We start from the raw sequence: 15,199 nt of genomic DNA, 5'->3' as shown, positions 1-15,199 counted from the left end.
CATACAATGATCTTCTGACCCATTTTGTAGAAGATGGATTCAATTATCCACTTTTTTCACTTCCAATACCAATTCTGACATCTAACCTTTCGTATCGACCAACAATAATCCGATACAGAAAATCAGTGCTGAATTGATTTAAAACATTTCTGTTTTTAGACGCAAACATAAATGTATTGGCCTATATAACAAAAAGGTGTGGATAAAACTGCTTCAGATGATATTACTTTTCCCTTAAACTTTGCTCCGTTTTTCTTGGTTTCTCTTCCCTGAACTTTCACAGTCACATAAAGACGATTACAAAGTCGGCCTTCTATCACCTGAGGAACTTTTCTAGGATTAGAGAAATGATGTTTCAACAAGATCTAGAGAAACTCATCCATGCATTTATCTTTAGTCGAACTGATTACTGCGACAGTGTTTTCACAGACCTACAAAAGAAAAAAATATCTATTCTCCAGCTGCAGCAGATCCAGAACGCTGCTGCTGGCCTGACTAAAACCTCGTTCTAACTCAGGAAGATGGAGCACATCACCCAAGTTTTAAAGTAGTTTCTAATGTACAGACCTTCCAGACCTGTGAGGTCTTTGGTTCTGCTGTACATTCCCAGAACCAAACAAGGAGAAACGGCATTCAGCTTCTATGCACCACAAATCTGAAACAAACTTCCAGAAAACTGAAAAACAGCAGAAACACAGAGTTCCTTTAAGTCAAGATTAAAAACCCACCTGATTAGTTGCTTTTGATTACTAATAAGTGGAACATTGCTCAACATATTTTATGTATATTTGCTTCATTTGGAAGAATGTTTATCGCATGTTTCATGATAACTGTAGTATAATTTTTAATGCAAAGCACTTTGAACTGCCTTGTTGCTACACAAATAAACTTTGTCTTTCCTTTAAGGAGTAATTTCTCCTCTCCTCCAGGTGTTTGACTCCTCGTCCCATACCTGACATTTCAGTCTCTTTTTTTTCCACATTTATTCATCCCCATTTACTTTTTCCTTTCTCATCCCACTCATTAGCTCCCAAACCGTTTTTTCCTCATCATCCACTTCTTCCTTTCCTCTCTCTTCCATGGCCCCGTGGCAGCAGACAATAGCCCCATTGTAACCCGTTCACTCTCCTCTTTTTCCCCTTCTCTCCAGATCCATTTATTTTCACATCCTCGGTTGAGGGAGTCGTAACGACGGCTGGATTCAGAGAGTCGGGCTAATTTGGAACAGAGCACACCACAGAGACATGCTGTCTGAGAGAACGAGAGGAAGAGTTTGGAGAAGAAGGGCGAAACAAACGAGACGGGGAGGAGGGAGAACGTCCCCAGCACTGATTACGTGACGAGATAATCCCAGAATCGGCATCAGCTCTGTTGCTTCATAATTAGCGGTTAGCTTCCTCGGTGGCTGAGGTGAATTGTCAAGCAGCAATCCTTCATGTAAAGGTCAACATGGGGTTGGTGGTTAGCGACCAGCGCAGCATCGAGGCTCACTAACAGAATCATCATCATCAGATGGAAAATAAACACCTTTTCATCCATAAGAGGATAAACTCTGACATGAAGACCCAAAAATATATGGAGGACTGATCCTGCCAAAATTGGTAGTAACAATAAAAATGAATATAGTTTGAAAAAGTAATTCACGTGCATCCAAAACTTCAAAAGATTATTTCATTACACAGTGTGACGTAAATTTATCATTTTCAACACTATGGCAGTTGTTTATGTGTTAAAAGAATGTTAAAGCTGACTGGAAATTTTGAAAAAACCAACAAAGAAAATACAACAAATAGTCTGTATGTAGGTTGTGTATGTGTGATAAAATTCTAAACATTAATGATGTTTTATTATATATAAACCTTGCTTAACCTATCACGGTACCTGGTGTATAAAATAAATTATTTAAAATAAACCAACTATATTAGGCCTGGTCTGGGGGGCATGTAAAGCGTGGGGACCCGCCAGGCTTATAATCCACTGGGAGAAACCCCACAGTGTTAATTAAACAATTCCTCCCATTTCTAATCTTGGTGTTTTAATAATTAGTTTTTATTTGATCTAATTTCTCATTTTTTTCTATTCTGAATTAAGCTGATTCCTGTGCAGCAAAGTCGGCTTTTCTACTTATTGTAAATTGGTTATGAAAAGCTGCACTCAACTTTTTCCATTGCAAGAAAATTATCTCTGCAATAATTTTTCCCTCATTACCAATATAAAAATGTATCCACATCAAACACCTGAGCTGGACTGGTTGAATTTAAGTCAAACTTGAACTTCAGTTGGGGGCCGTACACAATCAGTAAAAGGGCAACAAATGGCCCCCGGGCCACACTTTGGATACCCATGAGCTAAACTGTGACTCAGGCTTATAAAAATGACTATAACTGGTGATGGGTGCACAATCAAGATTAAATGTTGAAATTGGATCAAAAGGAGACTAAGAAGTATCTTTCATTTCTGTAAACAGGTTGTAGCACATTTTTGTGTATGTTTCTCATCCTGGCATCTTTAGGTTTTGAATTTAATAAGTTTTGCAATTATTTACAATCTAATTTTTGACATTACAGAAGCAGAAACCTTTACTAGGGATGTGAACACTTTACAGTGCTACCGGATTAATTAAAACCAGCTTTTTAATTAATCCTCCCATGTAGAGACACAGGAGATGAAGATAGTTGCATGATAAAACTGGACCTTTAGTGACATCTAGAGGCCGTTTGAATCACACCACCAAAGTCTGGTTGATGAGTCTGGGTGGATCAACAGCAACACAGCCAGAAGGTGACCTTTAACCTCCAAGAAACTCACCAGAATCATTTTTCTAACATTAAATTGATCTGTGAGAGATGAACACTTAAATTCAGACATGATGTTTGAAGTCAATCAATCAGGAATTCGATCCAGATCAATAATTTTAAAAACAAATATTTCAGCATTTTCCTCAACTTTCAACAACAGAAATATTGTTTTCAATTTGTGGTGCAGAATTTCATTTAACTTGATAAAACCAGGACTTTTTTTGTTATTGATTATGACTGACTGTTGCTGGTAGAATAAAATAGGATTTGGTAAACTGACCTGAATCAGAACAATGTGAAACAATGTTAAATGACTTCACTTAAGATTTAAGAACAATTGGAGATCTACGCTCATCAAGAACGTCTTTAGGAGCCATTTCTTGTCAAGATCATCTGTTCAAAAATGTAATTTCTTAAGATGCGCTCATAAATCAATCGTAACATATATTGCGATAAACATGTGATTAATATCAATAGATAATATGTTTGATAGAATAATCAAAATATAGAATATTGACTGAACTGCGATTCAGAACCACACAGCATTCTGGGAAATGTAGGCAAAACGCTACTAGCTAAGCAAGTTTGTGGAATCAACTAACTCACTTATTCTTTGGTTACCTAGCAACTCATTATTTGGTTACCTAGCAACAGGCTGTTGGGTAACTGGCGCAGCAACAGTTTAAGGTTTTGCCTCCTAAATGTTTAAAATGTAAAAATAACAGCATGGAGTAAAAACTGGATAAAACAGAGAAGGTCACACTGACAGTTTGACAGAATTTCAAATACTTAAAACAAAACAACTAATCAATAATTATCAATATTAATTGGTGTGAAATATTTATATTATTATATGTTTTTCAGCCATATCATCACAATTGCTGATTCCATTTCCCTTTGTTTTATGCTACTCTATTCTCTAAACACTTAAATATGCAAGTATGAAACTCTGAACAGTTTCCATCCCGCTCTGTGGAATAAGACACAAATAAACAAACGGCCCTAACATGAGCTCTGGATACCAGACAAACACAAACAAGCAGACGCTCATATATGACTTCCTTGGCCTTGAGAAACACTCAAACAATGAGGTAAGTGGTGAAAAGCTAAAGCGCGTTATCGTCGACGCGCCTCGGAGGCTCCGGCAGCGGCGACATGTTTGTTTACTGGCAGCGGAAAACACAAACACTCTCAGAGATGGGGAGACTGATTCTGAGTTACACACAGAGTGAGGCTGAAACACTGAGGAGTCGATATTAACCCGCAGCAGGAACCGGTACTGGAGTTAGCGCCAGAAACCAGCCAGGAAACAAACAGGAACACATTCAGGAAGTCAGAAGCAGAGACAGGTCAACTTAACGTTAAATAATAATAGTAATAATAACAATAGAGATGGAAATCTGAGGAGTAAACTGTAAAGAAACAGAATGTGTTTTGTTTGTTTGTTGTTTTTATCTGTAAACCAGTCGTGTCCAAACTTGTTAAGTTGAAAGCCAGAAAAAATTATTTTGTTTTAGTGACAACTGTCACTTTCAAGTTAATAACTTTGAGCAAAAAGTTTGAACTCCAGTGGTTTAAAATATTGGTATCGGTTCAATATTAACAAATCCCCTCTTCCTTAACTTCCTTGTATTTGTTTGGTCATGTGACAGTGATGACGCAGAGCATTGTGGGATGTTTTAAGTAAAAAAGCAACATCATGGCTTGTTTTATCAAAAAGTTGAAATGGTGAGGAAATTAATAAAATATCGGTAAATATCTGACAGATATGAGATATTTGGGCCTACAGATATTGGCCAAAATTTTCAAATCGGCGCATCTTAAAGTTGAACATATCATGCTGGATTTAAACATAGAAAACGCTGTGGAACAGTGAGAGAAAGTGAAACAAAAGTGTTGATGCTGTAAATTTAAAGCAGCGATGAGTTTGCTTTCCTTCTACCTGTTTGATGGCCGTCTCTCCGATCTTGTCCGAGTGTTTGCGGATGCTCTCCAGGAAGTCTCGCAGCTGCGTCATGGCCGTGTCCCGGATGTGCGTCCTCAGCTTGGGGATGTTCTCAGCCATGATGGAGCAGAACCGGTACTGGCCGGCTCTGGGGAGACACGTGTGTTCCAGTTGCTCTAAAGTCCGTAACGCAGGGTAGTACCTGCAGCAACAGGAAGGAAAAGGACAGCAGCTTTTATCGGAAACTTCCAGGTAAGACTAAACTCACTCAGCCTGCTCTTTCTAAGAACAGCAGCCATAAGACGAGGAGAAACCCCCCCCAAACAAACAGCTAGTTTATGACCAACATGACCGTTTTACAGGTCAAGAGGGGAGAGAAAGGCTACAGATGTCTGTTTACAGCTTACTGGTGCCATCTAGTGTCTGGAAGTGGAACAATCAATGACAAAGCAGCACAAAATGTTGGACAAAAATGACTAAGAACAATAAAAATCTGATATAAAACCCAGCAAAAACAATAGTCAGGATAAATGCAAAGTAAAACAGAGCAATAATCAGAATAAGAACAATTAAATAATGAGTTATCTTTATCCTGCTGCTGAAACTGTTTTATGGGGAATTTTGTGCATTAAGAGCTTCACATGACAATCAGTTCATTAACATTTTTTTAAAAATACAAAAATAAATGAAGTCAAATCTATATGGTTTCATAAATTTGGTGGTATCAAATGTGTCAACATTACTTCTGCTCTGCATTTTAAGATATTCTGACTTGCATTATGATGAGTCAAGGCTAAAATTATTAGTAAAAAGTGAGCATGAATTCAAATGTATAAATATGCATCATTGTGAAACAATACACTGATAGTTCCTTCCACTTTAACAAGACTGAAACGACAATTAAAATGATCTGAACTGGGCTAAATCTCAACATTGTGATTTGTTTGGTTATAAACCTTCTAATGCAAAACGTCAGCTGATGTCGTAAATCAAAATTAAAAGCCGGTGTAGAAGTTTTGATTTTCAGTCACATTTTTACTGGATTTCTAATCATTACACTTATTTTACTATTTTTTTTATCTTTATTTCGTGATTATTCTGATATTTTGGAATATTATTTTTTTTTAAGTGACAGCATGACAACTCAGCGTCCCCTTCTGAATCTCGTCAAGTCTGTGTCTGTTTGCACTGGTGTCCATTTGAAACAAAAATAAATGTCAGAAGATCCTCACACACGCACCTTTTGGCTCTCATTTGCTCCTGCAGTCGGCTGTACATCTCCAGAACTGATGAAACCAAAGCCAAACAAAACACAGAGTCAGCAGGTTGTCTAGAAACGAGCTGAAAGAATCACTTAAAGCTGCCGGGCCGAAGTATAACAAACAAAAATATGTCAAATGTGAACTGCCTGGTTGACCTTTGATGACCTCTTTAAAATGATAGCAGCACAAACAAAAATTTCTGCAGCACAAATGGAAATTTTAGCAGCACAAACATTTTACACTAATTTTGATGGTTTTGTTTGATTTGGAGAAGGATCAGGGAAACTTCACTTAGCTGCTTCATGCATAGTTTGGGAGATGGGAGTGTCGGCTCATTACAAAGTTTGGTTCTGACTGAGCTCAGCTGCTTGATCCTGGTTCTAAAGCTGATTCAGAACTGGACATCCGGACCGGTACCGTGTGATGATGTTGGTCCAGCGTAGTTCTGCGTTACCTGGCAGGCAGTGAGCCAGCTTGTCTATGGTGGTGGCGATGTTCCTCTGCTGCACGCGGCACTGTTTCAGCTCCTCCATCGAACCGATGAGCTGAGAAGAAGGAAAACCGTCAGAGATTTTCACTGAAGAAGTAAAACTGATCTGAAGAGCAGAGACGATCACAAACCGCACTCACCACTTTCCCATCTTCCTGAAGTCGTACGTTGGTTTCAGTCACCTGACTCTGGAAGACAAAAACAAGTTCAAACTGTTCTATCCATCTGAAGTTCTTCCTCATTTTTCCTCTCACCTTCAGCTTCTGGGCCTCTCCTCGGACTTTGAGCAGCTCAGTAATGGAGTCGACGAAACCCTGGAAGTGATGGTTGCACATCTTCTCAATCTCTCTGTCGTGGTTCCTGATCCGAGCGTCGAGCTTCTCCATGAAGAGGCCATGTTCCTGACCGTCGTACACCGACCTGCGCCAGAGGAAGACAGAGAGAAAGAAAAATGTGATTTTAACAACATACTTATTTTTAATAAGAATACATTATGACAGTTTACCCTAACATTCACATAAATACTGAGTTATAAAACAACTGTCCATCAATCATATGTGTTTAAGAAGGAAATGGAGAAAAAAGAAAAGGAGGGAAAAAATGAAGGCAAAAAAGAAAAGAAAAAGGGAAAAACATAAAGGAAGCATGAAATAATAAATAAGTAGGAGTTAACACAAATTAGGTCTGCAAAGAAATCCCAACTATTAACAGAAAAAGTGAACAACAATGAACAAATTCAGGAATATAAACGTTCAAAATTTAAGAAAACAGCATGGTAAGAATTAAAAGAAAAGGCATATTTAAAAAAAAACATTTTACGAGTTCATGTTGGTTTGTTTCTGATTAATCTACCGTAAATACACAAAATTATTCTACATCTGCTTTCATTTCAGGACGAAATGAAAACAATAAAAACAGTTGTCTTGTTAAATGTCCACTAGGGAGCAGTATGCACATTATTTATACTGGAACCTGTTGCTGAGAGACGGGTTCTGATTTTACAGAACCGGCCAGCAGCCAAATAAAAAACAGAAACAGACAACTATTTATTTCTCAAGCTCTTATTGTGAAAGACTTCCAATGGTATTATTTATTAAGGTTCATGTCTTTTAAGCTCATTAGGCGTTTTAAACCTGCTTATTTTACCAATTTTAACTGTGATACAGAGATTTATTTTGAAGGTTTCTGTAAGCTTTGTTTTGAAACTAAATATGCACTTTTTAATGGAAATATTTGATTTTTCTCTTTTGAATTTAAAACCTGAGGTTTAATTATATTATATATTCTTAAAAATTGAGAAATTTGTGCTACTAAACAACAAAATAAGGCTGTGATGTTTTTGGCGTTTTGTCTGTCCCTCAGATTTACATCTTTCAACTTTGGCCCCTTTCATTTTCCCTGATAAGACACAAACACAACCTGAAAAACCAGATGGTTCACTATCTTTTAAAATTTGTTTCTAAATTATGGATTTACTTGTAGCACCCAAAGCCAATATCCAACTAGGGGTTTAAAATGGCAAAAAGTATAATTATTAGATATGAAACAATCAAGCTATTACTTTATGGGACCTAATATGTCTTTTAATGCCAAAATATTTTAATTTTACCATCAAGAAACCCCAAAATACTTCGTTTTCTAAGTATTTTGAAAATACTTTGCTGTTTATTGTCTAGTATGTGTTGGTTTCTTTCTTGTGTCTTCTGATATTTTCACTGGAAGAGATTTTTGGACATAAAATCTGATTTATAGGTTTAAATAAAATGCTTTTATATTGGATAAAATGATCCCAGTTGAATATGATGACTGAAAACCCAAAACAGTGACCAGAGTGAATGGAAAATCCTTTTTTAGGGAGCCTGGTGCCTGGTTCTTCCCGTGGTCTTTCCTACGCTGAAACAACACACAGACACGCATACACACCAACACACACACACACACCACACACACACACACACACACACACCTGTGTGCAGCTACGAGTCCCTCACCCTTCCTCCTGTTGACCAGGAAGTGCCTGGCTTGTACAATAGAGAGCAGGTCTGACGCCACAGCGGGGCTTTCTTTAGACACAAACAAACACGGGAGCCACCAGTGGGATGACCTCATGCACTTTCAACAGAAGCCCAACAGAAAAGTCAGTTTTGAACTTGTAAACACAATGTAAAAGAGAATCCACCAACAGAAACGTCCTGAAACTAACAAAACTCCATTCAAGAAACAAAGTTGACTAAAATCTTCTGCCCCTCCTCTATTTTTACTTCCATTTTAGCCTCTTAACTTCTCCAGTGGAGCGTTGAAGCGAAAGCTGCAATGCTCCACATATGAAAGTAAATCTGTTGGACTTCTCCGTCAGACAATAATTCTGAAAGCTACAACTGCAGACAAGGCAAAAAAAGTGAATTAAAGTGAAGTAAAACAGATTTGGGCACACCCAATGGTCAGATTTGGCGAAACACGGCACGTTTTCGAAAAATGTCCATGTTGCTGAACTAAAAACATCTGAATGATTGGAATAAACAGAAACATTGTAGAAATGTTACTGCAAATGTTGTGTCTTAATAGTGTCATATTTAATTTATGTCAACAACCACCAGAAAGAGTAAAAATGTTGCCATCACTTATTGTTATTAAAGCATAAAGACGAGAAAAATCACCACAAACTCCTTGTTTTAATAAACTTTGATCCAATCTGCAAACTGACGCTCATGTTCGTGTGAAATCTCTTCGCTGACCTGCTCAACAGCTGACTAAATAGGATCTTAACCCAGTTGGGAGATCCCCAGCAGCTGGGTGAGTGAGAGTGATGACTCAGCAAGGCGTGCTGGACCCAACAAGCTTGTGTCAAGTCGTCTCTTCTCCCTTCACAGAGTTCCTCCAGCTGGGTTTGATGTGCAGAACGGAACAGTCTGCACACTTCCAGGCTGAAGAAAAACTGGATTTGAAACCCTAAATAAAAACTTCTTGGTTACCAAACACTGGAGTTAGCTGCTGGCTACGACATCAGCACCGTTTCCATGGTGAGCCAGAGTTTTACCGCCGAGAGGACACGTCTGACTCTGAGGGATTAACAGAAACAAGCTAGAAATAAACCTAGTGCATGTCCAAACAGAGAAAACCCACAAAACGAGCCTCAACCAGCTGGCTGCCGCTAATAACGGGGTGGAGCGCCACAAAAGCACACAGCTGAGCTCCAACCGGGTCCAACTGGGTCCAACTGGGTCCAACTGGGTCCAACCGGGTCCAACTGGGTCCAGTTCACACACAGACGATGAGAGGCTCTGATGCAACTTATTTTAGCAAATCCATCATTCAGATGATGCAGATTTTGCTTTTAAACACTTCATTCTTTTTTTGTTTTCACAATATTAGAGATTATTCTGTCATGGTAACAAATCTTGCTTGATGATAAATTGTCTGAGAAGTTATTTCAATAAACAATAATATTGTTGATTTGAGACCATAGAATAATGCAAATAAAGGTATAATAATGCAAGAACACATTCTCAAAAATTAGTAAACTTGAAATTCTAATGAACATCTAACACTGGAGACATTTTAATATACAAAATAAACAAAACAACATTAATTATGATTAGGACTCATTATAAAGTTTATGTACTCAAAATTGTCCATTAAAAATGTTTAAAGAGTTTGTCATCTAAACTAAAGAGTTTGTCATCCAGTTTTTGATAGAGAAAATAAGGAAAAACAATAAATCATGCAAATGGAAGTTATTAACATTGTTTTAATTTATCATGCAAATAATTGATGTATTGCTTTTTGTGACAAGCCTAATTAAAATACACTAAAATATGCAAATAAACAAATAATTAAGTCCCTTTTTAACCATTTTTTTACCTAATATGCAATAACAGAATTGCATATTCATTTAGTGACCGCTTGATCAATTGTAGCAAAGCATGTAAAAAATACAATTCTAACTTAGATTCTTTTAATTCTACTAGAAAATATTTATGTTTTTAGTACAGTTTTGGCTTAATTACTGCTTTGAGTTCCTTGTTTCTTCAGCAAATAGCGTTTTTTTAAGTCTATCCTAAAGTTAACGATTAATCAATTACTAAAGTAGATCATTTAATAACAATCAATCTGATCAATAGTTTCACACCATGCAGAGTGAGGTTAGTTCAAATTAACATTACTGAAGCAGAAGCAAAAAGTAGTCAGTAAAAAAATTATTCAGCAGAGTAACAAAGTAATGTAAGTAAATAAGAGCTAAAGTCTGTTTTCACGATAATAGACAACAGCATAAAAAATTATGAGCAAATTCTGGTATTTATCAAGAGTAGAATAAAAAGGATATTTACAAAACTAAAAGTGAAATGACAAAAACACATGACGGCATAAAACTTTTGCAACATGTTAACACAGCAAATAAATAAACTAGATCTTTTTAGCCCATATCTGAATTTTTTATGGCAATCAGAAAAGTTTGATTCCAATCTTTTCACCAACATAAAACTGAGGGAAATTAAATATTATAAATATCGGTAAATATCAATTATCAGACATAATCTGATATCACTTACATTGTTAGCATATCAAATATTTATGTAGCATGATTCACAGCAGTGCAACATTAATATCTTTCCATACCTACATTTGTTGCCTCATAATTTTTTTGCAATTCTAAAATATGGTTCATTAAAATCAAAAAGCAACAAAATCTCTGATTTTCAAAATAAAACACCAAAGTATTTTAGTATGATAGGTGCAGCTGATATTTTTCATATCACTCAGTCCAGCAATGAACCCACGACCTAACGAATGGTTTCTGTCTGTGGTTCATCTGATGAACCTCAGGGGCCAGCAGACGGTAACCATGGTGATTAATTATAACATGTAAAGACAGAACGAGCTGCGGTGGAACCTAGAAAACCTCAACGTTTGTAACCCGAGGGAGTCCACTCTGTCAGTCAGGGAGGAATTTAGCAGCCAGTCTTGACCTGCTTGCTGTTGCTGCTCCAAGGAACCAAAACCCAAAGACACAACAGACCTGCAGTACAGAAATGGATCCTGATTAACACTATTCACTGTAGAAATGATACAGAACACCACTGCTAGACTCAGTCTGAATTTATTTGGACAACTTTACTGCTGGAACAGCTGCAGGTTGGTAAAGCCACAACAATCAAAGATCATCAATAATAAATGATGTTTTCTGCTTATAGTGGACAAAGTGCTGCTGCTGCTGCTAACGCTACAAAACACCACGGCTTGGTTTAATACAAAACAAGAAGTGATAATCAGCTGTGTGTTTCGAATCCGCATTTTATGCATGCATCAAAAAAATGCATCTCTATGTAATTTTTTTTTAAACTATCAAACTGAAAAAGCATCCATACATGTACAACTTTCCATGTGGTAGATTAGTAGTATGTAGATTGGTACATAGGTAGCATGGAGGTAGGTTGGTTAGGTGGTATGTAGGTAGGTACCACCAACCTATGTACGTAAGCTGGTGGTAGGTTACTAGGTATCTTGGTATGTAGGGAGGTTGGTAGGTAGATAGGGATTTTCCTCAGGAAATTGTAATTTCATTCTTCTACACAGCAGTCTTGCATTAACATCAAACACTAAAAACATAACATTAAAAAACATTAAGACTATGTGACTTTTACAAAAATGTGTTTTCTTTTTTTACAATTATCATAATGTCATGGCAGCATAAAAAATTACAAATACTCTGGGTAAAAATCTGATCTCCTTTGCTTCTACCAGTGCTGCCAGTGTTCCCAGTATCAACTGCAAAAATACACCACTCAGTCCAAAACAACCAGAGACAGGAGGTGGGTCTTAGAAGAGCAATTAAATCACATGACAGCTTTCCACTGCTTATGTTGATCGATTTTAAATATTAACAGACCTTTTTTAAAGAAAAAAATATTCTCTAAAAAGACTCAACAAGGAAGAAAAGTTCAAACTCTCCAGAAGCTAACTTAGTCACAATATAAACTGACCCAGAACATTTGTGGAGCTACGTAGAGCAAGAAGTGGAAAAAGGGAAACGACTGGGACAGAAAGAGGCTGGAAAAGATGAACCATCAGGGGGGAAGTCCCCAGCGTGGCACCGAGCAGCTCAGAGGAATGTGGCAGCCAGAGGTGCTGAAGCAAGATGTCAAGTTGTGTTAGAGCCTGCATGTATTTTCAGACTGCTGCGAACGCTGAATGCAAACTCTGATGTCACAGAGCAGGCTTTAAAACACTCCTGTCAGTTTATAAAGCTTCAGCTTCCATGCATCACAAATCTGCAACACATTTCAAGAAAACTGTAAAACAGCCAAAACACTGAGCTTATTTCTTCACCAAAGCGCCTTTGTGACGACCATATTTTTAGACACATTGTCTCAAAAGAGAAAAAAAAAACCATCTAATTAATTACATTGGAAAACAGAAATGACTGTTGCATTAGAATAACAGGAAAAAATCCATCTCTGAAAAGCACACAGACACCTTTGATAAGGCTTCAATAGGGCAGTTGCTCATCTGCATTTCCTCCCCTCATTCACAACTCGTTTCCTCTCTGGACAATCAGAGCAAACACTGCTGGCCAAGGGCGCCGTCCTCCTGTGTAGAACATTTCCATTCCGAAGAGCCTGAAATAAAACTAACCTGCATTGCTAATGTTCACAGATTTCGTTTCAGAAACGCAGTTCTGAGTCAGTTACATAGTGTGGAAAAATATTCAGACCACTTGTAATTTTCCACATTGTGTCATGTTAATGTCGATGTATCCCAGTGGGACTCCATTTAAAAAACTAATGCGAAATGGTCGAGTTGAAATAAAAGACGGCAAGGTTTTGAAAACATTTTTACAAATAAAAATCTGCAAAGTGTGCATTTGTGTTCAGGAGTAAACAGTCCAGTCAAAGCCTGGACTTAAATACAATTCATAATATGAGGCAACAATAAACAGATTCTATTCACAAAATAGCTGCAAAACTGTAATGAATATAGAATCAAATTTAAAAGATACTTTATTGATCCTAGAGGAAAATTCTAACTCTTCAAGTAGTTGTCATAGATGCTAATTCAAATGGGCAGGAAAGATTTTCTGTAGCAGTCAGTATTACAGCAGCTATGGAAAAGCTTCTGACTGAAGACACTATGAAACACTGAGGGTTATCCATAACCTCCTTTATTTTATTAAATACTATCTTAACGCTCTCATCTGCAGATATTCCCTAGTCGTCACCAGAACAGAACAAACCTTATTTACCCCCTTTTTTAGCATTTTTAAGTCGCTGGTTCTGATGCTGCAAACCCAATAAATGATAGCTGTAGAACCAAATAAGTAGTTTGGTACGCTTTGTTTAGCAAAACAAGAACTACTAACTGATTCAGAGTCTCTACTAAACAACAGACCTACAGCATAAGAAATTGTGCCAATCATTAACAAATATTTAGCATTTTTAATGGGCGACGGTGACAAAACAGGCAACTGCACTTGACACTCCTGATCAACTGTACAGATTACCTGCTGCTAAATCTAAGCTTAATATGTAAAGCCTTCAAAACATTTTCCCAAAAGGCTGACAGAAAAGACAGAACCCGGGGATGAGGCTTACACCAAACGGAGAGCATTAAAATTCCTATGAAAGCAGCGTTTCCAATAAGTGTGAATAGAATGACAAGTAGTTAGCTCAGGAAGCTAACGTTAGCCTAACGGTTGCTTTACCTCCTGATAAAAGTTACCAAAGTTAAAGGGCAAAAACAAGAGAACCGGGTTTTGACAGAAACATTAAGTCAGACAAGAGGTTCTGTTTAAGTTTTAACTCCAGAATGTATTACATAAAGTAGCCATATCTCATGTTTGACAGAACTGTACAAGAGGTCTGTTTAAGTTTTAACTCCAGCTATAAAGGAAAGAAGCATGTGTGTTCAAAGTTTGAAGGCGCTCTCAGGAGCCGAGCGGTGGACCGTCTTCCAGCGGGACTGACAGGCACGTAGCCGCCGCAGGCTGACTCACCGGAGTGTCGGCCCGATGCAGTTGGTGTCCGTGCTCTCGATTTCCCGCAGGATGCGTTCGTGTTCGGCTGCTGTCTCCACGCTCGCCATCCTGCATGTTGCTCTGGACGGTTCCAAGCTGCGCTGAACGGACGGACGGTACTGCGGACAGGTTGGGAAGAGGAACCACACAGTGGGTTTAGGAAAACAGACGGGGCAGCCCGGGTGGGCGGGGACTCCATGTGTTTCCAACCTGTGGTTCCGGAAGGAGGTACCGTGCGTGTTTGGTGAAAAGTAAAACAAACCAAAACATTGTTTCCTCTTGAAACAAAAATATTATATTTAAATAAGTGTTGTTTTTTTATTATTATTTTGTGTATATATAAAAAATCAAACATGAATTTAAATTAGGCTTTTTCTTTTCCATCTTTCAAATAATTAAAAAAATTACTAGTGAAAGAGTACCTTATATTTTGACATCTTTATGCCTCACCCCATATATGGTTGACTATGGAGAAACGTTAAAGAAATCCAAATGTTTAGCATTTCCAGTTTTTAAAATTAAAAGAATTTCTACAATTAAAATATTTCCAAAATAATCTTTGACTAAATTTAGTTCTTTTAGGTCACGTACAGATTTTTACACACATACAAAATATAATTTTGTAAATGAACTGTGCAAATAATTACTCAATAAATAAATAGATTTTAAAGCGATTTTATTTTTGAAAGGAAC

General features: G+C 37.4%; 1 protein-coding gene across 1 annotated transcript in view; it reads right to left on the bottom strand.

Moving 5' to 3' along the window:
* The window catches only part of exoc6b (exocyst complex component 6B), an 82,736-nt gene extending 68,066 nt beyond the window's left edge, over positions 1–14,670 (bottom strand). Inside the window, 6 exon segments of the mRNA XM_055060804.1 lie at positions 4,741–4,945; positions 5,984–6,029; positions 6,460–6,550; positions 6,636–6,683; positions 6,750–6,915; positions 14,486–14,670. Coding sequence (XP_054916779.1) covers positions 4,741–4,945; positions 5,984–6,029; positions 6,460–6,550; positions 6,636–6,683; positions 6,750–6,915; positions 14,486–14,574 — 645 coding nt within the window. The 5' untranslated portion in view covers positions 14,575–14,670.
* Between the last annotated feature and the right edge of the window lie 529 nt (positions 14,671–15,199).

The sequence above is a fragment of the Poeciliopsis prolifica genome, unplaced genomic scaffold, assembly GCF_027474105.1.
Source record: "Poeciliopsis prolifica strain line A6 unplaced genomic scaffold, Auburn_PproV2 SCAFFOLD062, whole genome shotgun sequence".
In the NCBI taxonomy this organism is placed as follows: Eukaryota; Metazoa; Chordata; class Actinopteri; order Cyprinodontiformes; family Poeciliidae; genus Poeciliopsis; species Poeciliopsis prolifica.
Note: the sequence above shows the minus strand (reverse complement) of the source record. Positions and strands in the feature narration are given on the sequence as shown.